Source organism: Seriola dumerili, unplaced genomic scaffold, assembly GCF_002260705.1.
Source record: "Seriola dumerili isolate Sdu_G_001 unplaced genomic scaffold, Sdu_1.0 BDQW01000161.1, whole genome shotgun sequence".
Taxonomy (NCBI): Eukaryota; Metazoa; Chordata; class Actinopteri; order Carangiformes; family Carangidae; genus Seriola; species Seriola dumerili.
The window spans coordinates 5,705,619-5,728,408 of record NW_019174416.1 but is presented as its reverse complement, the minus strand read 5'-3'; the positions used below and the strand labels follow the sequence as shown (position 1 = coordinate 5,728,408).

Genomic DNA, 22,790 nt, shown 5'->3' with positions numbered 1-22,790 from the left:
CGGTGACAGCTTAGACCATCGATAGAAAAGAAAGGATCCGCAAATGGAGGTGGCAGAAATGGTCACACTTTGAACGACAAAAGGTCGGTGTTTTAATGCATATAGCTTCTTAATTACAACTTCGTCGTGGCTTTAAACCGTTTAGATTTGATATTGTGAGGAAAAGGTTACGTAGGCGTTGTTTTATGGCTTGGTAAACGCTACGTTGACATTTGGAGCATTAGCAACCAGCTAACGATGTTAGCTTGTGTTGTGTTTTCGCAGGCTAACTGTTCGCCTTAACTAAACATAGTAACGTTTAATGTGAAGTGTAACCAAACTTATATGGACATTAGCTATATTTTTTTATTCTGAATTCTCGTTTTATCCTAGTGTTTTCCGTACGACTGTGTCGTTATAGTGTAATATTTCGTTCTGTTGTTAAGAAAAACAAACAACTGTGGGAGTTGGATGATGTCCAACGATAGTGCCACCAATTAACATTAACGCTAACTGTTTATTTAACATCGTCTGTGGCTAGAAGAAAACATTATAAGTAAGTAGCGCAACTAATTTTACCAGCAAATAGAATGAAGTGTTAATTAACCGTTTGCTGATGTTTGGATGAAAAGAAGGCTTTACTTTGGTGAGAGACACTTCTGTAGTATCTCTTTCCCACCTGTCATTACTAACAACAAAGAGGTACAAAATGGGAAAACTTGCAGAAGTAAGAGTCCAATGAAGTCCTCTAATTAATGTTTAAAATTGAGTACTTAGTCATCTTTTAGTCCTTACTATGTACAATTAATATCAAATACTGCTAAAGTTTGCAGACAAACGTCAAAAGCAGAATGTTTGGATTTCTGAGTATGGCGTTTGCCCAAAATTATCAGTAACCGATATATGCATTTTTTTTATTATTCACTTCCACCCCACAAAAAACAAGTTTAAACATCGCATCAATGTGCGTATTATTCCCAATTTTCCTACAGTTAAATCTCTGCATATCTGTCCAAAATAAATTGGTGTAAAAAAAAATACATGAAAACTAAATAAAATGCAAGCATTGTCTATATTTTCCCCTAATCTTTTCAACATTTCCTTGACAGGAAATTTTTTACCTAAAATCCATTTGGATACTTTATTATTAGGACAAGTTTATGATTAATGCAGTGTTGATTCATGTATGTTGAATACATGCAGCATCGTTTTTTCCACTGTATACTAAATATAGATGGTCTAAGTAATTTTCTTAACATTTTATTGTATAGTAATTATCTAGCTGCCTCCGTCAAGAGTTGGCATCAATAATTTTGTCTACAAACTGAACCTCAAACGTGAAAAATAGTGATTAGACACAGTCATGAACACAATAACCTTTCAATACTCTTGTAACTGATAAAGAAGTTTTTGTTGAGAGTGTTAAAAAGGCTTGCACAATATACAAAAGAATCATATTGCTATTATTTTGTTAGATATAGATTTTACCATTTGCAGCTCCTGCGATTGTTTTTCGCAGTGATTGCTCCTGCGATTTGGATATTGCACTTAGCCAAGTTGCATTTTCGATTATATTTGATTAGTTGTGCAGCCCTAGTGTATAATATGTGTTTATTCAACTTTGTGGTATTTATTGAGGCTGTAGCTGTGTTGAAAGATGCCCTGTTATTTATGTCTAATCCCTGCCTTTGTGTCTGTGTCAGGTACATATAGCCATGTCTGAATCTCTGTATGAGAAGTTTTTGGCCCCTGAGGAGCCTTTCCCTCTCCTCTCCCAAAGAGCCAACCTCAGTGATGTGGGAACCCTGGATGTCAGTGACTTTGGCTGTCAGCTCTCATCTTGTCACAGAACAGATCCTCTACACCGCTTCCACAGTAACAGGCAAGTAGAGTGTGTGTATTCGTGTGTTCACACATATGCGTCAACTGTTTCTGAGGTAAAGTAACTTTCAGATTATACTGTTAAAGGATATTTGTTAGAAACTGTCATAAATGTTTTGGAATTTAAATTAAGATGTCCATCTTTATAGTATCCTATGGCACAAAAGCTTGACCAACAACCAAATGCTGCAGCACGTGCCATTGCAGCTGTTGGTGGCGCTCACCTTACTCCGCTATTGAGGAATGTTAATTTGCTTGTTAATTGCATGTTTCCTGGTTGACAGGGCCAGTAACGTTTGTTTACAGCTGTTGCAGGACATTAGTATGGATGTATTTAACATTATGTTTGTGTTTTCACATTTCCAAAATCTACCACACAAGGCCAGTAGTAACAAACATGTTGCAGTTGCTGATCAAATAAAATAAAATAAAAAGAACACAGGCCTCCACATAACAAAAACCATACCTCTTGTCACTATGAAAAGAGTAACAGTGTGTGGAACACAGTTGAAGATTACAGCCTAAAACTTTGCGTAATAATTATAATGACACGTGGCACTGATAATTTACTGCCATTAGACAATGTGAAAAAGCAGTGTGTTATCTATTTGTTTTGAAGGCTTAGAAAATGTAGGTCCAAATGTTCTCTTCAGTGCATTGATCATTGCATGCAATGACTCTTGCATCTATATTTTTGCATATTCCTTGCGAAGATAAACTTTATTGACATTTGGAATGTGTTTCAAAGAAATTCAGTTGTTTTAAGGGCATTGGCATCAGCATCATTGAAATGTACATTGTTCTATTGTTTGCACTACACTTAGTCTCAGGAAAATTATCAGAACAATTCACAGAAATTACTCATTTTTAATTTGAAATTCACTCATTGTTCTCCCCAGATGGAACCTTACTTCCTGTGGGACCAGTGTTGCCAGCTCAGAGTGCAGTGAGGAACTCTTCTCCTCTGTGTCTGTGGGGGATCAGGACGACTGTTACTCCCTTCTTGATGACCAGGAACTAACATCGTTGGACTTGTTTCCAGAGGGCAGTGTTTGCAGCGACGTCTCCTCCTCTATCAGCACCTATTGGGATTGGTCTGACAGCGAGTTTGAGTGGCAGGTTGGTTATTAGCTGATCTCTTGGTCAACTTACAAGTGATATTTACTGTAGATTTTAATATGCAGCAGGTGCTTTACTACTGTAAATCATTAGAACATAGTTGCATCATTTGTTTGGATATGGATATTAAAGTAATTGATTGCGAGTCCTTTCTCAACAGTCTGCCTTCCTTTGTTGTTGTTGTCTCCACATGTCATTGCTGATCTGTCTTTCTGCTGTCCTCCTAGTTGCCAGGAAGTGACATTGCCAGTGGCAGTGATGTCCTCTCTGACATCATCCCGAGCGTGCCGAGTTCACCCTGTTTGTTTTCCAAGAGGAAGCCCAAGCCCCACCCTCATCGTAACCTGGATGAATTACCTTGGAGTGCCATGACCAATGATGAACAAGTAAACAAAGCTGACATACCTTTTTTATGCTGAGTTCAGAATTAACAACAATGAAGCTGAAATCCTCAGCTTACTTTTGTGCAGGATATTCATCTGTGACTTAATATGATAGGAAATGATACCTGGACAACAGCAGCAAAACTCAAAGCTACATGTGTGTGTGTTACCACTTCCAGGTGGAGTACATTGAGTACCTGAGTCGGAAGGTCAGCACAGAGATGGGCCTGAGAGAGCAGCTGGACATCATCAAGATCATCGACCCGTGTGCTCAAATCTCTCCCACTGACAGCGAGTTCATCATTGAGCTCAACTGTCTCACCGATGAGAAACTCAAACAGGTGGGTAGTAATTCTGCAGCACAAAACTCTTTTACAATACAGGGCAGCTACACCAATAAACAAAGCTGGTTTCACACATAACTTCATGCTTACAACAAATCACAAGGAGCCTGTCACAAATTTGAGCCAAAAAACAGAATTCTAAATGGCTGCTTATTTGCCACCATCTGGAGATAAAAAAAATATTTAAAGCACTTTTGCTTCCTGTGAGGTTTTAGTGGATGATCATTAACATCAAAGTTTAATTGTTTTTTGTGCATTTAGAAGATATTTGCAACCAGTTAAACACCAAAATGCTGATGAGGCATAAATATAAATGCATTTGGTGATTATAGGTCAATATGGCCAAGATCAGACCAGACATGAACATGTGTCCCAGGTGATCTGATCACATATGGATATCTCGGAGTATGTCATTTCACACCTGGCATTTGAATGCGTCTTGAGTGACCACGTGTAATTTAATCTCACTTCTTTCCATAGGCAAATAAACACGTATGTGTTGTTGTTTTTACCCCCTCTGGCTGTGATAGAGAAGTCTGTTGTCATTGTGTCTGTGTGTGTGGAAGAAGAGGAGGTGTTGAGAGACTCAATATGCTGCACACAGCTCTACACTGAAAAAAGGTTTTAGCCATTTGAAATAGTAAAATATTTTAGGGTCATTATGAAGCTGGGTTGGGACTAAGCAGACTGTGGCAGAAGACATCAGTAGAGTCGGCGGTCCTTCATTGTGGTCCGGAACACATTTGCATTCACGCTGCTAAAAGAACGTGGCCACATGTGGCCCAGACAACATCTGAATTTGGTCGAGTAATCAGATCTCAAATGTGTCCTCAATGCGTCTTGGGATCGAACAGGGCCTTTGTGTAGAACTTTGTGTGATTATTTCTTGCTATACTTGCGACTCCATAAAATATATCCAATATGACTGTATAAACAGGTTTGAGGGAATATACAGTCTATATACAGGACTATACAGGAATATACAAGAATATACAGTCTATAACATATATAATATACAGAGTTTGTTTTATCATTATGGTTATGTATCGGAGAGTAAAACTCACTTTGAATACATTGCTGCGTAAAACGGTGTGAAGATAAAAATGGGCTGTGTCCAAAATCACTCACTACTCCCTATATAGTCCAATTACCTGAATAGTGTCCGAAAGTGATTTTCCATTTTACCGATGAGCTCACTGAATATTTAACTTTCCGAATAGTGAGTAGGGAGGAGTGAATTGAGTGAGTGATTTCGGACACAACCAGTGTTGCATGTGAAAAGATTGATATCTGACAAGTGTGTTGTTATCAGGTGCGTAACTACATCAGAGAGCACAGCCCCAGGCAGCGGGCCAGTAGCACCAGAGAGGGCTGGAAGAGGAGCAGTCACAGCAGCGCTAGCACCGGTGGTGTCAGTGGAGCCAGCAGCAGTAATGCCAGCATGGTCAGCTCCGCTAGCTCTTCCACTGGTTCCACAGCCTCCAACTCTGTAGCAGGTAAGATGCTACCTGGTTGGCTAGCAGTTAAGTAGCACTATCGGTGCTGTCAGCAGGGAGACCTGCAGGAATGGAGCGTTTCAGGTCAGTGTTAAAGTCTGGTTTCTTGTTGTAACATTGTTTATATTTCCCTTTGTTCCAGGTGGTACAGCCTCAGCCTGTAGTGGAAGCAGTGTTGCCAACATCAGCAGAGCTCATAGCGATGGCAACCTCTCCAGTGCTGCAGAACGTATACGAGACTCTAAAGTAAGAAACCTCTGAATCAGACCACCTCTTTTTTCCAGGTGATGTTTTTATTGTGCTAGACGTATACACCTTTTCATCTTCTTCAGTCAGAGCTCATAGGGAAGAATCCCAAGGGGAAAGGGTTTTCTTTTAAACTTTAAGGAGTAAATTTGCCTCTGGACCCACTCTGCCATCTAAATGTTATTTTTACTGTAACTAATACATTCTAGTTGATTTTATATGAATACAAAGCTTTTGTATGACTTAAATACCTGTGCACTTCTTCTACAGCCATTTCTATTCCCTCAGCTTTTCACAGAGCATGTGAGACTAGCTGATTATCTTCACACCTTTCTCCTCATCTTGGTATCATCACTAACCTCTCTCCCCCACACTGTCTTTTCAGAAACGTTCAAAGCAGCGTAAGCTCCAGCAGAAAGCCCTCCGAAAGCGGCAGCTGAAAGAGCAGCGGCAGGCTCGTAAGGAGCGCCTGAGCGGACTATTTCTGAACGAGGAGGTTCTGTCGCTACGGGTGACGGAGGAAGATGACCACGGCGACGACCTGGACATACTGATGTGACACCAGTGAATCAATCAGTGCTCCCTCTATGCCTGCTCTCTCACAACCCAGCCACTACCATAGAGCTTAGACACTGCGCTAATCCAGATCACTGCACGCGTTAGCTTTGAACAGGCTAACATGCTCATAATGCATTTTGTAAAAGTAATGTAGGGAGTAATAGCTTCTAGTAGCCTCTAGCATAGCTTGACATATTGCTTGCTTCTACTAGTGTTACATGCTAGTGCTAAACTGCTTGTTGCTGCAATCACTTCTAAGCTAGCTACAGTAATAATGGTAAAATACTGATAATGCTTTGATTAGATACTGACCTCAGTCTAGCCTGCTTATAACCAGTGCTAATGCTGCAACAGCCTCGAAGCTCACAGATACACATAAATGTACACTACAGATTCAGCTTAATACAGTTAACAAGAGGATTGCTTATAGATGCTGAAACAGCATATATCCACTGCTACTAATACAGCCACCACTGGCAGAAGGACAGATCAGGCAAGAGAAGCAGAGTTTGGCCATATAATGCAGATGCTGCAATAACCAGGTAATAGCAGCAAGTTTATTTTTTCATACCATTAAAGGAGAAACTATGTGCAAGTTGGCTGTATTTTAGCTAATATGGTTTTCACCCATCTGCCTACAAATACACCCATATTCTTCAGGACTGTATCTGCACTGTCCAAACTCTGTTCATCTGTAGCTCTAGTTTCATCTGCTGCAGGTTCAGTTACAGCAGCAAAGGTATGCATAAATACTTCAAGGTAAACAGTCAGCATGACATGAGTGTAAAGTATCAGCAAAGTAAGTGAAAATAATTGGTGGTCCTAAAACCCATCCTCCAAAACTGACAAATACATCAGAGGTTCAGAGGTTCCTGATTTGGAGACAGAAGTGAGCTGGTCTGTCTTTCTCTCTGCTGAGTGTTGTGGTTCCATTTCACTCTTAAGGCTTAGAGGGAGCACTGAAACACTGCATGTTTAAATCGTCACCCACACTGAGTCCCTGTGTGGTCCAGTAACTAACAACTTGCATCGTTATTTGCATACACCTGTTAAAAATAGCTTACCTGTATTGTAAATAAATGATAAATAACAGCTTATTTACTGCTTGCTTTCAGATTTTCCTGGTTGATAAAGGTTTGATTTAACGTTTTTTTTTTTTTTTTTTTCCTTGTGTGTGTGTGTATATCTGACAACAAAGTAGTGAACTAATTTGTTGTCATAGCTTAAAAGCTGTAAATTGCCACAGGTTCTTTGCAAACATTTGAGTCTTATTTTATGCATTTAGTTGTGTTTTGTGTCACTTACTGTATTTGAGTTTGGACTTTGTCTCAGATGTCTTTTGAACTCTGACTTTGTCAAGTCCTCCTTGTTTATTTTTTCTACAAGCACTCAGATTTTCCATCATTTACTTCTATGAACATGTTTACCATCATAAGTTTAAAGCATTTGCGCATTGCAGTTTTACAAGAAGTTTTTACAGATCAGTGTCTGTCCATGTACTGCAAGGCTGGTTTGTTTTTGACGCTCAACTTGACCTGGTTTCTTGAACATGTACATCCAACATTTAGCCATTAACTCGGCTTTCAGACATGTTCGTTTTGCTCTTTTAAATTATTTTAAATCTACAACAAAGTGGGGATTCAGCACTAACACCTCAAAAACAGCTTGAGGTGGAGTTTTTGTGGAGTTGTAGCGATCATGCCATTTTCATATTTGCTAAAAGTAGCAACCTGAGTCTCTGTGTTTTTGTTTTTTTTTCTGTCTACTTTGTAGGAAAAACTTTTCCCGCAGCTTGTTGGGTGTAACATGATGAACCACTGCAGTTATTGGCCTAACAGCCTGTCATCTCCTTTCTGATACTTTATAATGTGTACTGAGCTTTGGCTCTTGTCTCTGTCTCGTGTATAAAGTCATTAATTACAGCAATTATGTTAAAAGCAGCTCTATGTATTCTGTAGTAATGAATTAGTAAAACTCTATTTTGAAAAATAAGATAATTTTGAAAGAAAAAAAAATTCAAAACAAGCCACAGTGTGATGCAACAAAGTTATTTGTGTAAATAAGGTACCATGTAATTGCTGACAATGAATGATATTGAACTGATTAAACATGGTTTGAAAAAGCTTTATTGTAAACCAAACTTTTGTTTGGGAAAATTCCCTCAGTGTCATTGTTAAACTTATTTTATACTGTTTCACACCAGACACCTAAAGTGAAAACATTTTTTACCATCAGATTTGACAACAACAGTGGGTTTCCATGTGTTAGTTTCACATAAATCAGCATGGAACAGTATTGCCTGCAAGAGACCATGGAGTTCACTGAATGGTTCAGAAACATTGGAAACTTGGCAAATAAACTTGTTGTTGCATCTTAATGTTTCTGTCTATGATGGCATTTTCTTCAAGTGTGACTTTGTTATTTTGTCACACTGGGCCACTAGGTTACATAAAACTGAACCTAGAGCTTTTGTGGGTCTGGGACTCTAGGTCAGTTCCCAGCTTTGTCCAGTCTGTAATTCAGCCTTGAATAAAACATTTTTGGGTTTTTTTTTAGCAAAATTACAGTTACTGAGCAAAGAACACCCCCTGTCACAACTCGCAACACTTTTGTGATAGCCCTTTCTGCCTTGCAATGGCTTCTAGTACTGTGAGAGTCTTGGGAAATCTTGCACATATTGCTGTTTTGAGGCCTATCCACAGATTTTCAATGATGTTTATGAGCCATGACAAAACCTTCAACTTGCACCTCTTGAGATTACCTGTTGTGGAGTTTGAGGCGTGTTTAGGATCATTATCCAGCTGTAGAAGCCATCCTCTTTTCATCTTCCTTCACATCCAGTGAGCAGCAGTTCTGCTGAGAGAAACACCTTCAATGGGTTAGAGGAGAATGGCCAGACTGGTTGGAACTGGCAGAAAGGCAACAGTAACTCAGATAACCACTATTTACAACTGAACTTCAGAATGACAACATGTCCAACATTCAGATGGATGGGCTACAACAGCAAAAGAGCATGTCAGGTCCCCCCCCGTCAGCCGAGGACAAATCTGAGACTGCAGTGGGCACAGGCACCAAAACTTGACAGTTGAAGAGTGAAAATGTCCTGGTCTAATGTATCTGGATCTCCAGGCTGCTTCTGGTGGTTTAATGGTGTGGAGAATGTTTTCTTGGCACACTTTGGGCCCATAATACCAATCACTGACATTGTTGCTGATCGTGTGCAGCCCTTTACACCCACAATTCACCATCATCTATTGGCTTCTTCCAGCAAAGCACCATGTCAATGCAAAAGTCGTCTCAAACTGGTTTAATGAACATGACAGTCAGTGTACAAGTGTAACACTTAACAGCCTATCACCCAAGGGCTTGAACTTTTTAATCTTAATATCTGAATAAAGGAGTTATCTATTGGTCTAATACGTCAGACTGAATGAGACAGCCCAGACTGATATTAAGGTATTAGCTATGCCATAACTTTAGACAATCAGAATCGCTTTATTCGCCAAATGTACACTGTACAAAGGAATTTAACTTGGTGATTACAGCGCAAGAGGGCAGGAACAAGCAAAAACAAACAATTAAAACAACATAAAACAAATCAAGTTAAGAATAAAAAGAAGACAATAGATCAAAATTGAATAACCGTTACTTTTAACGCACAAAATATGCAACTTCATGGTTCAACGATACATCAGATAACTGGACATTTCCACTTGGGCGACGTGACGAATTTAAACTCGAGGAGTAGTTTGCTGTGGAACTGTCGTGCTCATGTGTGAGTTCAGGTTTTGGACTGTAGGTGGCAGCAACACAGGCAGCAGCGTGTGGGCTTCCGGAAACAAAAAGGAAGAAGAAGAAGGACGCGGACGTGACGTCATAGTGTTTACAACGTACAATTGACTCATAGGCAAATGTAAGCTACCAAAGTGACATTAATACAATATCTCTTTGTTTTCACGTATTTACCGGCAGAGATTGGTCGTGGTGGTCGTACTTCAATGGGTGCTCACGGGGTTTTGGGGAACGAGCCTGACTCTATTGACTACTCAGTGCACGAAGCCTGGAATGAGGCCACCAATGTCTACCTGCTGGTTATCTTGGTCAGCTTCGGTCTGCTGATGTACGCCAGGAAGTAAGCAGTTTGCACTTTCAGTCAACAATTCACCCTCTCACTTTGTTTATAACAGGCAGAGGTACACCGAAGGCGGGACTGAGTGAGTTTTCCACAAGTTCTCCTCAAAATATTTAGATTCACGCTATACTACGTAGGAAAATAATACACTTTCGTACGTTTCCTTGGATACAGTAAGTGCGCTTATTTTATGTTACATATCTTGATATTTAAATATCATCTTTAGAGTCTGTGGTCAATGGCATTCATTTAATACTCCATAGATTGATATTAAAATGGAATTTTAATTTCAGATACTATTGATTTACCTATTAAAATTCAAAATGGCGATGTTCTCTCGTGGCGAAAAACAGTTTCGGCCTACACAGTCTTATTTTTTCTCTTCATTCACATGTAATTCAGAAACAAGAGGAAGATCATGCGTATCTTCACTCTGCCTCCCACCGTCGGCAGCAGTCCAGAGCCCAACTTCTACGACAGTCTGCAGAAGGTCCGCCTGCGGCAGCAGCTAGAGATGTACTCTCTGGGTGAGTGTCAGCGCAGATCTGTGGTTCAGTAGGAGCCGCAGAATTGTTGACAATAGAGTCTTGGTGAGATTTTCCACTTTCACACATCCATATTAAGGCTTGTGATACAGATTCCCTGCTTTAAGAGAGAAAAGGGATATATTAACTATACAAACATTATTTTCTCTATTTTCATGTAAACACCCAATAAGTGACAATTGTGGAATAGTGTGTGGATAATGTTGAAGTTCAGGTGTGTTAAACTTTCTTCTATTTTGTCTTTTAGCCAGAAAATTTGAGCAGCAACAACAAGGCCAGACAGACAGCGTGCAGCTCTCCATGGAATGAGAGCAGGTGGGCACTCATCCCTCTCTGTGTGAGAAACACTCCTCCATCTTCAAGTCGTTCATACATGGATAGAAAAGGACTTGAATGACCGTCATGATCAGAGATAGTGAAAAAGACATTACTCCTGTCCTGCTACTTTCTGTTTGGCTCCTCCAATGAGACATGTCTCCATTCACCTTGTTGTCTCTTCTTTGTCTGAGCACATGGAGCAGATTCGGCCGGATGGATGAATAAAAGCTAGGAACACTTATGGGAGTGTGGCATCTTGTAGAAGGATAAATCTGTACCTACAGCAGATATCACTGAAGTGTATTCAGAGTGGCGTGAGACAGAAAGTCTCAAATTTCTTGCACATAAAACAAGATCCTTCAAATTTACAACATAGCTTCTAGATGTTTTTTACTTGTTTGTTAGGTGTTTGTAAGATAAGTTTTGTCATGTGGTAAGTTCAGTTAAAATTCTATAATGCGAAAATAAAGACCCAAATAAACCCAAAGTGATTCAGTCAGGAGGTTCTCTGATTGTCAGTATTTTCTGTTTTGTTGTTTTGTCTATTGAGTTTGACTTTGTGGTACAAAGTTAAATATTTGCATCTGTTGAACCTTATTAAGAAAGTTCAGAACCATTAAGTAATTACAAAAGAAGAGGAAGTTTTGACACTGTTCCAGATAATCCACAGAACATGGTGTAGAACATATTGTAGAGAGTAGAGTATGATTTCATGACATAGCAACTAGCTTGGAGCCAGTCATGGTTCAGTATAAATCTTACAAGTGTGATATGTATCTAGCTTTAGTACTTACTTTAGGAATAAACATTTGCATAATTATAGATGGTGTATTTTTCAGTGAGGGAGAATGAGATTTAATTTCAACTTTTTTTTGTGGAAAATCCACACAAACACAAACTGTTGCTAACTGCCAAGTGTTAGCATCCTAACTGGATAAACTAAGACTGTAACATTATATCTGTTAAACATTAGCAGGCTAGCATTGTGATCTGCATGTTGTTTTTAGCATCATTTCAAAGCACTGCTTTACATAAGCACAACCTTACAGAGCTGCTAACACAGCTGTAGATAATTGTTTAAAAAGTTTTCAATGTTCTGAGTAACGTCAATGAAATCCCACTCACCACTGTAATTCTGTGGAGTCGGACAGAAATCTTAAGAAGTGCACAATTTTAAAAAAAAAAACTGAAAAAAGGTTGGTCATTTGGGCGAATCTATCCATGTCTGTTCCTTCATCAGCAATGTCTCACTTATTTCACAGTTACCCAAGAAGCTCTCAGAGATCACCAGCTGGGGAACAGGTTTTATTTATATTGAAACATCCAGTAAACTGCTCGGTTTGTCCGGGTCGACTGAAATGTTCCCTGTTCCACCCAGAGCCAGGAGGTCCCTTTGTTTAACAGTCCAACAGTGTGAGATGAAAACGACATGTTCGCAGATGACAGAAGCATACAACAGATAACCCTGGTAATAAATTGATCGGAGAACACAGCACAGTAATGATCAATACAGTAATACAGATTCCAGATGAGGAAAATGGTTCTTTTCAGATTCAGAACAAACACATCAATCAGAAAGCAAAGCACACTCACTCTTAACTGAGAGAGTTATTTCTGTCTACTGAGGTAAACATTCAGATTGGATTTCTTTGTGAGCCAGCCATCAGTTACAAAACGAAAATTGCCAGTATTTATACAAGAATCTTGTACTGTTGGACTAACATCATGTCAAATGGTTTAACCACACATTAATATTAACAGCTGATAGCGTCTGCAGCGTAAACATGGCCATGGTGTATGCACCTCTTTGGAAATGTTTAATTTCCTGCATGGGTTTGTTAAAGCTTGGCACCGACATTTTTAAGGAAAATATACAAAATGCTCCAGGCATAAAATAAATTGTACAAAGCGAGTTCCCTTGCGCCTCAGCTCAGGTAAGAAAATTGTCAAAACATTGTCAAAACAAGAGTATAAAAATAACAAGTTCTGAAACTAAATATAAAATAGCAATTATATACAGAAATAGGCAGGCAGTCAGGAAACGGCAATAAAAATAAACTGCGTTCATTCACACAGTACAGCAAGCTGATTTCTGCACAAGTAAAATAAAGTTCAAGTGGCAGGAGCAAGCAAGATGCTCATCTACAATGCAATGTGCTTTATTGAACAGCAAACCCTCAGTGTCGGCCATGAGGGCAGACGTCCACATTGTCAACAGAGAGAGTGCTGGCATACTGGGACCTCCAGTCTCTGAGGAAGAGCTCCTCTGCTTGGCTCTGCAGAGTCTGCTGGCCTTTTCCTACTTCTGAGCCCGTCTGATTCACGACCAGGCCCACACCAGCAGTCTGGGTGAAGTAGTTCTCTGACCAGTTGGACGTCCCTACGGACACAAACACTCAGTGGTTAGAGGGGGGGGGGCTGATTATACCAAAGGTCTCCTGTCATAGTGTTAGGAACAGTATATTTTTTGTAGTCGGTTGAGGTGGAGCTGATAACTACTTCGTAAAGTGTTGATCAGTTTGATTTGCAAAACCCACATCTTATTAAAACATTTCTGTCTAGAATTGAGTCCTGCGAACCCTATTTTGTAGTAATAATATTTCAACTTATTTCAAACTGTATAGAAGATGTGAAATGTGAATACAAATTCTGTAGACAAGCTGACTTGCACTGAAAAAGGCTGTAATATTGTATATTAGCTATATGCTATATTAGCAGATTTATTTCACTTTTACAAGCAAACTAAATTAAGGGCTCAGTTTCAGACTAAAATGACTGGATAGGAGGAATATCTTTTCTTCTCTGCATCAGGTTTTCGAAGTTGATTATATATTTGGTATGAATAATGAGCAGCAACATAATAAGGTCCTAAAACAGTCAGATAAATGTAGTGTGAAGTAAAAGTACAAACTAACATAAATGGGAAATACTTGAGTGAACTACAAGCATACCTCAAAACTCTGCTTAATCACAGTGCAATTAGTTCTATCCTGAGTCTGTCACAGTGGTTATTGTCTGATAGTGTTGATGTCTGAGCAGTGGTAATAACATACCTATATAGACCACTCTGTCTGTGACCATGTACTTGGCGTGATTGACTCGTGCAAAGGGGATCTTCATCTGCTCTGCTGTTGAAGGCACTGTAAAGATTTTCTGCAAAGACACAAAAATAAATAAATTAAACGAGAGTTCAGGGTCCATCATCGCTCTGTTCAGTGCACCATGTTGTAGCCTTTAAAGAAATGAAGTCTCAAAACGCACTATTTCAATGTCGCATTTCAGTGGAGGCCTGTTGAGCACCAGCAGGGACTGCAGGAAGGGGAACATGGGGGCAGGCGAGTGCTCCCAGCAGCTGACCATCAGTCTGACCTGCACCCCTCTGGTGCAGGCTGCAACACGTAGGGCTGAGTCGATGGTGGGCCAGAACCTGAGAGCGGGAGACCAGAGCACAGTTTTTCAGAAGAGAGATCGATACTGTCGTGTACGCCTGTGGTGCTTTAGGGCAGGGGCGGGAAACATAGGCAAGTAGGAAAAAGACTACAGTATGTGTGCTACTAATGAGAAGGAAGTGGAGGATATCACATTTTCCTATATTTACATTTTCCAATTTTCAGTTGCTGCACTGAAAATTGGTAAATAATAAATATAGGAAAATGTGTCTTCAGGCTGATTGGCTCTCTTCCAGTTTGGCAAGTTTCCAGCACTTTAATCAAAGAGCTTCCAGTCAGCAGGTATACCTAATCTTAATTAGAGAAGCTGCTTTGTCAGCCAATCAGGGTCCAGCATTGTGACTGTTTAATAACTGTCCACATAATTTTTTTATTTTTTACAGTAATACAGTAGCATTACCTAAGTGACTTGAATTGAAGTCTTCACTTGGAGCTTTAATGCATTATTTTGTCTGGACATTCTACATGTGTGTTGGTGAATTTTAACAGTGCAGCAATAAATACTGGTGGCTCTTGGTGAGCTGTGTGTACCTGAGTGGCTTTGTGAACTCAGACAGAGGAAGGTAGTTCATGACGGAGATGTAAACGAATTTCTGGGAATCGTTGATGACGGACAAGATGGCGGAGAGATCATCGGAGCGGCCGCGGGCTGAGATTTGTGGAGGGGCACTCTGCAGGAAACAGACACACAACAAACAGTGAGGATCATGAGAGCAAAGAGGGAGAGGAATAGGAATCTATTACAGCCCTCATCCCTCTGATGAGCGTGTGTAGTAAACTGAAAATGTTCAGATATTATGAGTTTACCATCAAGATGTATTCAGTTTTCAAGAAGCTAAAACAAACAAAACAAAAGAAGGATACCAACATTTTATGCCATTTGTACGGTCATTAATGCATTTACTTCCAAATGTCAATTTTGGGATAACAATTATTGATGTGGCATTTTTATCATCAGACATTATTAGAATACATTATCACACCTGCAGAGAGCCTGATCATAAACATTTAAAGTCAGAAAATAACAAAGAATAAAACTACCATCACCTCATACAGAGGCAACAATGGTGAAATAAACAATGTGGTACTGGAGACATATTTGCATTTGGGTTTCAGTCTGATTTATTATGAAGACAACACATTAAAGTTGTCACTGTGCAACACAATCAACAGACCACCTTGTATGTCATGACTGCTGCAGATAGCACTCGCTGTTAGGAGTGCGTTTATACTGCGCATTCAGTCATTTTTTACAATGTTTATTAATTTTCATTAAGTCTGTCTGCTTGATGAGCTTCAATATGTTATATATATGTTATATATACCCAACAAATTAGGATTAAACGAGTTTGAAATAGGGCTTTAATTAAACTTTAAAATGATTCTGCCCTGTACCTGAGCTATTGAAGAAGTTCTAAATGAACAAATTAACAGTATTGACAGTATTGTACTGACAATAACATCTGTTTCAACATGTCAGTATCAGACCCATAGTGGTCAAAAAACACACATTCATTAAGTTCCTCTTAAAGGAAGCTCATAGACTTGTTGTGAACTTACAGACAGGTAGACTTCAGCAGGTACTCCATTGAACTTCAGATGCAGTGGATTCTGGGAGCTGGACAGAGCAGAGAGGCGAGCAGGCCAGTACGGGGGCAGGGATCCATTGTTTGCACCACCGATGCTCCAGTATACCCCAAAGATCCGAATGGCATCCTGAGCCAGGCAGCTGCAGTCCTCCACTGACAGACCCACCTCCTTCACCTTGGTTCAACAAAGACCACCCAATGTATTAATTCTGCTGCAGCCACTAACTACTGTGTTAGTGAGGACATTGTCTGGGGGCTGATCCAGGGAGAAGATTTACTGTTATTGGGATGAATTTGCAGAGTTAAACCTGGAACTGCCTCTGATCTGGAGGCAGCACAATTACACTGCACCAATAAGATCCTACTGATAATCCATATTACCATATTATATATTATTATATCACTTGATATAAAGATCAGGAAAATGTATCATGTCCACTTATTCATCATTTGGAACAACATGGTTTGATTGCTTTTCACTTTCACTTAATAATAACCACCAATAATAAGATACTTTACAATGTAATTAATCTACAGTATAAATATAACCTGCTTCCAATGTATACATCAGTAACAGGCACTGCAAAGTCTAAGCATCTGTTTCTCGTCTGATTACATTTAATAACACGATCAGTTGTGCCGCCCTCCTTGAAAGTCTATTACAGAGTAACACACCATCAGTCTGAGGCCAGTCTAGAAACTGCTGTCTCATTGTAGCTCAGTTGGTTTCAGTTGTGTCTTAAACCAGGTTTGTAGGTTTAAAGCTTTTACCTGGGAGTCTGGCTCATGATATTAAATGTTTGGGACATCAGTTCTACAAATCTACTGGACAGTAACGTGGTCTGTAAGTGGACAGTGATGTAAGTCTCCCTCCTCATGCAAAAGGTTGTGTGGGGTAACCACTGAACATAATGACTACAGACATAAGACAGGCCCTCACTAATGCAGATATGTTGCACATTTTCTCTCTGTTTTACCTGACTTAGAGAGCGCCAGTCCATGTTGGCACTACCCAGGTAGAAGTGCTTCTGGTCCACCACCCACAGCTTGGTGTGGACGATGCCTCCAGTTACAGCTTTGAGGTCTACTTCTCTGACTTCTGCACCTGCAAGAATGCAACAGAGATCAATCAAAATAGTTTCACCCTTCTTATACAAAAAATTCATTTTTTTTTTCTCTTGGTTTGAATACCAATATGTTTTAGTACTAACTGTTTTACAACATTACATTCTACAGAAACTGCACCAGCAGAAGCTAATAGCAGAAGCTAATTTGCTTAACTATTAAAACGATTCTCTAAGATTGCATTAGGTAAATTTGTATGATCTGCGAAGTCTCAGTTTGTGGGGATGTGCTTCCTATTGTCATATGTTGTACCTGTTGCAGCCAGCTCTGCTGTGTCTTGGGTTGAGGTCTGGGGGGCGTTGACAGCAATCTGAAGTTCCACACCTTTGGATTCAAGTTGTTTCAGGTGCTCAAAGACCTTTCGTCCCTGCATAACGCACACATCAAAGGTTCAAAAAAGGAATTCAGTACAATCAGCACTTAAACAGTGCTACAGCATGAGAGCAGGGCATGCTACGGCACTGACCTGAGAGTCAGAGGAGTCAGATAACTCCAAATCATTGTCTCGCAGCGTGAAGTAGAAAGCCGCGATGTGGACTGAGCTGTTGGCCTTGTCCAGCAGATGCAGCCAGCTGTCTGCGATGCTCCGTCTGGACAAGGGAGAAGACTGGTAAAGTCCCACGGGGATGCTCTCCACCAGATGCACCCTGAACAGGGCAGAGGGTATTTCAAGTTACACCATTAAATGACACACACTAAATCCAGGCAGAATCTCAAATTAGAAGTTCATCACAAACTCTTATTTTTAAGACCAACGTAGATCAGAGAGATTAACACTTTGTTGATATTTCCTACCGACAATCAGTGCTACAAGGCTCTGGTACTAAGCCAAAGCCCTCCAGCCAGTGCAGCTCCAGCTGAGTCGTGAGCTGAGCCACAGACATGGGAAGCCCGTAGTGCCAAACATGCTGACCAAACCCTCCGAGGAGCAGCAAGGTGGTGGGCAGGAAGCAGAAGAGTGCAAAACTGGAGCATCCTGAGCGCTGCAAAAAGTCAGAGGTGGAACTTTAACTAATGAACAAGTGGGTAAAGTTTCAATCAGTAATTTGACAAGAGAATGGAAACATCTTAGGGCTGTGTTGCATACCACAGCTCTTACTGTAGGGTGTGGTGAAATTCCTTTAAATATGACTGACTCCGTTGAGACCATTAAGAAAACACCATGACTCTTATGAGTGGAATCTCTTAAGCAAGTACAGCAACATCACTCACCGTAGTTGACTTGGTTGATCTAACTTTAGCGGGCTTCTCTGGTGCTACAGGAGAGGTGTATTCATCCATATCCGCTCTTTTCTCTTCACGTTTTGAAAACTCTGACTGGATTACAGGTGGTTCATGATGATCCTTCACCTCTCCTACACTGTGGTGCTCATGCTTCTCATCTGTCAAATCCTCCTCACATTCAACGTCTGATGAAGATCTGCTGTCCTTTAATTCGAGAATGTTCATTGGCTCCATTTCCCACGGTGGTTCTTCGTCCATGATAGCATCCACTTGGCTGACCTCAGCTGTGTGAGCAACCTCTGGAGAGTCAGACTTTTCCTTGTCTCCAGAGGTAGTGAGGTTAATCCTGCCTTTAGCCTCAGCATCATACTTCCCCGCTGTGTCTTCTTGTGGCGTTTGGCTGAGGGAGCCCTTATGAGGAAGGTGACTTACAGGGCCATCTGGTAAGGTATCAGCTTCTATTTCTGAGGTTTTGCTCAAGTCTTGCTCTGGTAGGTGTTGCTCTGACCCTTGTTCTGGTCTTAGGGCAGGCCTGGGGCTTGCAGTCATAAAAGGATGCTGCACAGACTCAGACAAACTCCAGCTCTTGGGTGCAGTAATTACAGCGCTATGGACAGTCGCAGCGGCTTGTTCAGTGCTGATGAATGGAGAGGGGCCTTCGAAGCCAATTTTGGGGGCTCGGACTGAAGGCAGGGGGAGTGCTGTTTCTCTGACATCAGGCGGTTTGGACTTTGAGGCCTCCGCGCTTCCATATCCAGCTTTCACATGAGGCTGAGCTACATGGACAGGGGTATCTTTTTTGGGAACAGGCAGCTCCGTGTGCTGGCTGCCACCAGTAGGTCGTTTATGGAAAGTAGGGATTCGAGAAAGAGGTTTCCCACCTTTGCGGTTCATGTCTTCTTTCTCCTCAAGCTCTTTTTTTGCAGCCTCCAGACGGTCCAGCACAACACTACAATTTTTCAGTTCCTGAGGAAGACAGAACCTCATTAGAAAAAGCATACATCTTTTGTGAGGATAACATATGTCTATAGCACCTCTCTCAGTATATACACACAAGTTCTAACCCAGTAGCTCTGAATAGCCGCATGACCTCACCTTTAGTTGCACATAACATCTGATATACCTTTAAAAAGCCAGTTTAGTTAAGTTAAACATCTACAGACTCAAATAAACTCAATATACTCCATTCTGTTTACTTGGTACTGGTTAACAACAAGACTATAGCACTGCATATTATCTCGAGAGGCTTCCGTAACACTGAAAGACCTAGAGTAGCCACACCTATTCAAATGAGCTCTCCTGACTGGTACACCTCAACATGGCCACCGCAGGCTGTTTAACATATTGTTATGGATGTCAATATTTGTTGCCATGTGTTGCCATGGCTACAGTATCTTTTAATATGGCAGTAAATGGCAGTTAAAGCTGAACATTCTAACTTGCTCTGTCCACAGTGCTAATTTTCATAAATATTCCATGGAAACCGTATTTCAGATTTCCACACAAGATATCCAGGACAGTTCTTCAGCATGTCGACAGTCTACAGTCTGTATTTCTGAGGATGCTGAATTATTCTGACCACAAAATGGATTGTAATCTGGCCACAAATGTGTTTCTTGGCTTGATAATGAAGGCTGACATTTAACTCCATTTTCAAATAGTGTTTATTGGTGTTTTGTGCTTGTTTTAATGTCTCACTGTCTAATTTTTCTTGCAAGACATTTTGACATGCCACAGTAGGAAATGTCACTGAATTATACTGCTTACTGGGCCACAGCCATCATTAATTAGTATTTATTATTAGTGTGCTTTTCCTATGATGACAAGTCAATGTCAAAGTCAATGTCTGCTGAGAAAAAGGCTGACTAAGTCCAGCTGATACAGGCAGATTTGTTGGCGGATGTCAATATCAACATTTCTTAAAAGTCTCACACTTAGATATTAGTCAATTCTCTTTTGTCATAAACAAACTACATAAACAATAATAACATAACCAATATATAACAATATATAACACCAATATATCTACAGTAAGCTAATATTAGCTGATATGTCAACCTCCTACTAAACAACATTTTATTTATTTCCCCTTTTTATGATAGTAAAGCACTTTATGACATTAAAGCCTGAATGATTTATTAACGGGCTGATATAGTACAGATGGATCAGCTTCAGCAAATATGTGGGCAGACAGGCAAAAAGGAATTCCAATATGTTATGTAATGTGTTGTAGGATGCATTGTTATGTATACATATAACCATCATTTCATGTCTAATATTCTTCGATTTAAGTCAGATACAGCATTGTGCAAAGGTTTTGTCGACATTTTAGATGTTTCGATCCATCATGCAATCCCATCAGGCAGGCATCTGATGAGTTCCATATTCATTCTGCAGAATGACAACAACCTTCAACATTCAGCCATAATCATAAACAACTATCTTCAGCAACAAGAAGAACAACGATTCCTGCAACAGATGGTCCAGCCCCCACTGGGCTCATACAAAGAGACAGAAGACCCAGAGACAGCCTAAATCCTCTGATGAACCCTGGCAAGTTCTCCAAGATGCTTGGAACAACCAACCAACCAAGTACCTTGAAAATCTGTGTGCAAGTGTACCCAAGAGAACTGGTGCTGTTTTAAATGCTCTCTCATGTTCTCACACCAAATATTTCATTCAGGTTTTTTTCTGTTCACTGCCCTTTGTATGAAGTTGACTAATAAATAAAAACTATTCATGGCAATATTTTTCAAAGCATTCTCACTTTACTTTTAATGCCTAAAAAAATCAGTCTTTTTACTTTAAAAAAATGCTATTTCTTCTATCTTTATTGTTACTATCCTCTTTGTGGATAAGGTTAATTTGTCCCACTGTAAAATATTGTGCAAAATAATAATAACTACATTTAAGGGGTGTTTACATTATGTAATAGTGATAAAAGTAAACATTAGCCAATATTTAAAGACAGAAATATTGGTTTTGACATTGGCCACAGAGCTCCAGCACTGGTTGTGCTCTCCTGTTTAAATATTCAGCCTTAATATATAAATCAACTTTACTTCTCTAGAGGCAGAGAAAAGGAGATAAAGACACTTCCGCAACAGCCTGTCATTATTTCCTAGTGATGATGACATGCTGCCCCACACACACACACACACACACACACACACATACATACACACACACACACACACACACACACACACACACACACACACACAGCAATAATTCTTTCACCAGAGTGATGTATGAATAAGAACTGGCCACACCCATGCATCCTTTGCAGGCTCGGATTTTCCTGCCAATACAAAATAACATCTAACAACAAGAGGTGTGTTGTTTGGGTTGTCTGTAAGGTGAATAATAGCCTACCATTGGATCTGCCTCCTCAGCAGCTTCCTCCTCCAGCTCAGCCGGGGGACTTTCACTCTGGTGTGTCTCCATCACTTGGCTCTGGACAGACTCAGAGTCTGTCTCATCCGACTCCTGACAGGACCACATCGGTTATAATCATAGTTAATAAGGAGCAAGCAGCACTGTAATAAAGCACTAGTTATGCATTCATGTAAGACTCACAGTGTGTGCCGGTTGTAGCTTAATCTAAACCATGCAAAATAAAAACAAAAATAAATACAAAGGGCACACGCTCTATCATCTGCTTCACAAAGAAACACCGTCAGCGTTAAGACAAACTTACCATAATGCGGTAACTTGCTCGGTAACAAGTTTGGGCTAGGCGCAGGGTTTCACTCTCACGGTGTAATGTTTCCTCTTTACCGTTATGCTAACCAGCTAAGCAAATATTAGATGGTTGAAGTGGCAATAGCAGTAAAAAAAAATACTGCAGGTTAAGGCAGGAGGGTGTCTATTTAATCCTTCTTTGAGTGTTCTTCTCGGGTTAGCCAGCTAACGTCGCTGCCGTTGACGTTAGCGAGCCAGCTACGTGGCTGTGAAGTTTTTCAGCAGTGGAGGAAGAGGAGGCGGAAAAGCTGAGTAATAAAATACCCACCTCGTACGCAGCTCTCCCGTGCAGGCGGGTCGACCTTCTCGGTGTTGCCGGTATTGTTTCCAGTAACTCTACCTCACTCGCCTGACTGGGGTGGATGGATTTTCTGGATCGTAGTACCATAGGCATCTTGGACCACTTTAATAATGCAGCACCCTCGCGAAACGAGATTAACGGGCAGAACGGAGCATAAAGAGCAGTCCGTTTGTCTAATGAGAGCCCACTGTGCTCACCCTAACCCTAATAAACCGGATATGTGCAGCTGTTGGCTATCAAAACAACATTTCTCACTGACCTATAAAAATTGTGAGTGTTAAATATGATTTATACGCGACGTCCTTCTCAAGGTAAGTAAACAACAAATTGAAGAGACCGCGATTTCCTGTCATCGCT

The 22,790-nt window shown here is 40.4% G+C and overlaps 3 protein-coding genes across 4 annotated transcripts; 2 read left to right on the top strand and 1 right to left on the bottom strand.

Moving 5' to 3' along the window:
• Positions 1–28: 28 nt before the first annotated feature.
• On the top strand, positions 29–8,132 carry fam199x (family with sequence similarity 199, X-linked). The gene is made up of 8 exons (XM_022752009.1): positions 29–83; positions 1,683–1,861; positions 2,760–2,979; positions 3,207–3,365; positions 3,542–3,703; positions 5,019–5,202; positions 5,345–5,448; positions 5,834–8,132. The coding sequence occupies exons 2-8, from the start codon at positions 1,695–1,697 to the stop codon at positions 6,005–6,007; spliced, it is 1,170 nt and encodes a 389-aa protein (XP_022607730.1). The 5' UTR covers positions 29–83; positions 1,683–1,694; the 3' UTR covers positions 6,008–8,132.
• A 1,732-nt stretch (positions 8,133–9,864) lies between these two features.
• Positions 9,865–11,400, top strand: smim19 (small integral membrane protein 19). The gene is made up of 3 exons (XM_022751751.1): positions 9,865–10,138; positions 10,541–10,665; positions 10,931–11,400. The coding sequence occupies exons 1-3, from the start codon at positions 10,005–10,007 to the stop codon at positions 10,990–10,992; spliced, it is 321 nt and encodes a 106-aa protein (XP_022607472.1). The 5' UTR covers positions 9,865–10,004; the 3' UTR covers positions 10,993–11,400.
• Positions 11,401–11,987: 587 nt separating this feature from the next.
• On the bottom strand, positions 11,988–22,782 carry LOC111226549 (phospholipase D3-like). 2 transcript variants are annotated; one of them, XM_022751748.1, is made up of 12 exons: positions 22,401–22,782; positions 21,764–21,877; positions 18,377–19,354; positions 17,960–18,147; positions 17,631–17,811; positions 17,417–17,531; positions 17,017–17,144; positions 16,011–16,214; positions 14,982–15,121; positions 14,263–14,428; positions 14,055–14,154; positions 11,988–13,381 (listed from the first exon to the last, which is right to left on the bottom strand). In XM_022751748.1, the coding sequence occupies exons 1-12, from the start codon at positions 22,524–22,526 to the stop codon at positions 13,179–13,181; spliced, it is 2,643 nt and encodes an 880-aa protein (XP_022607469.1). In that variant the 5' UTR covers positions 22,527–22,782; the 3' UTR covers positions 11,988–13,178. The 2 variants fall into 2 exon arrangements, with proteins under 2 accessions (XP_022607469.1, XP_022607470.1); XM_022751749.1 differs by lacking the exon at positions 22,401–22,782 and adding an exon at positions 22,089–22,332 and having other exon boundaries at positions 11,989–13,381.
• Between the last annotated feature and the right edge of the window lie 8 nt (positions 22,783–22,790).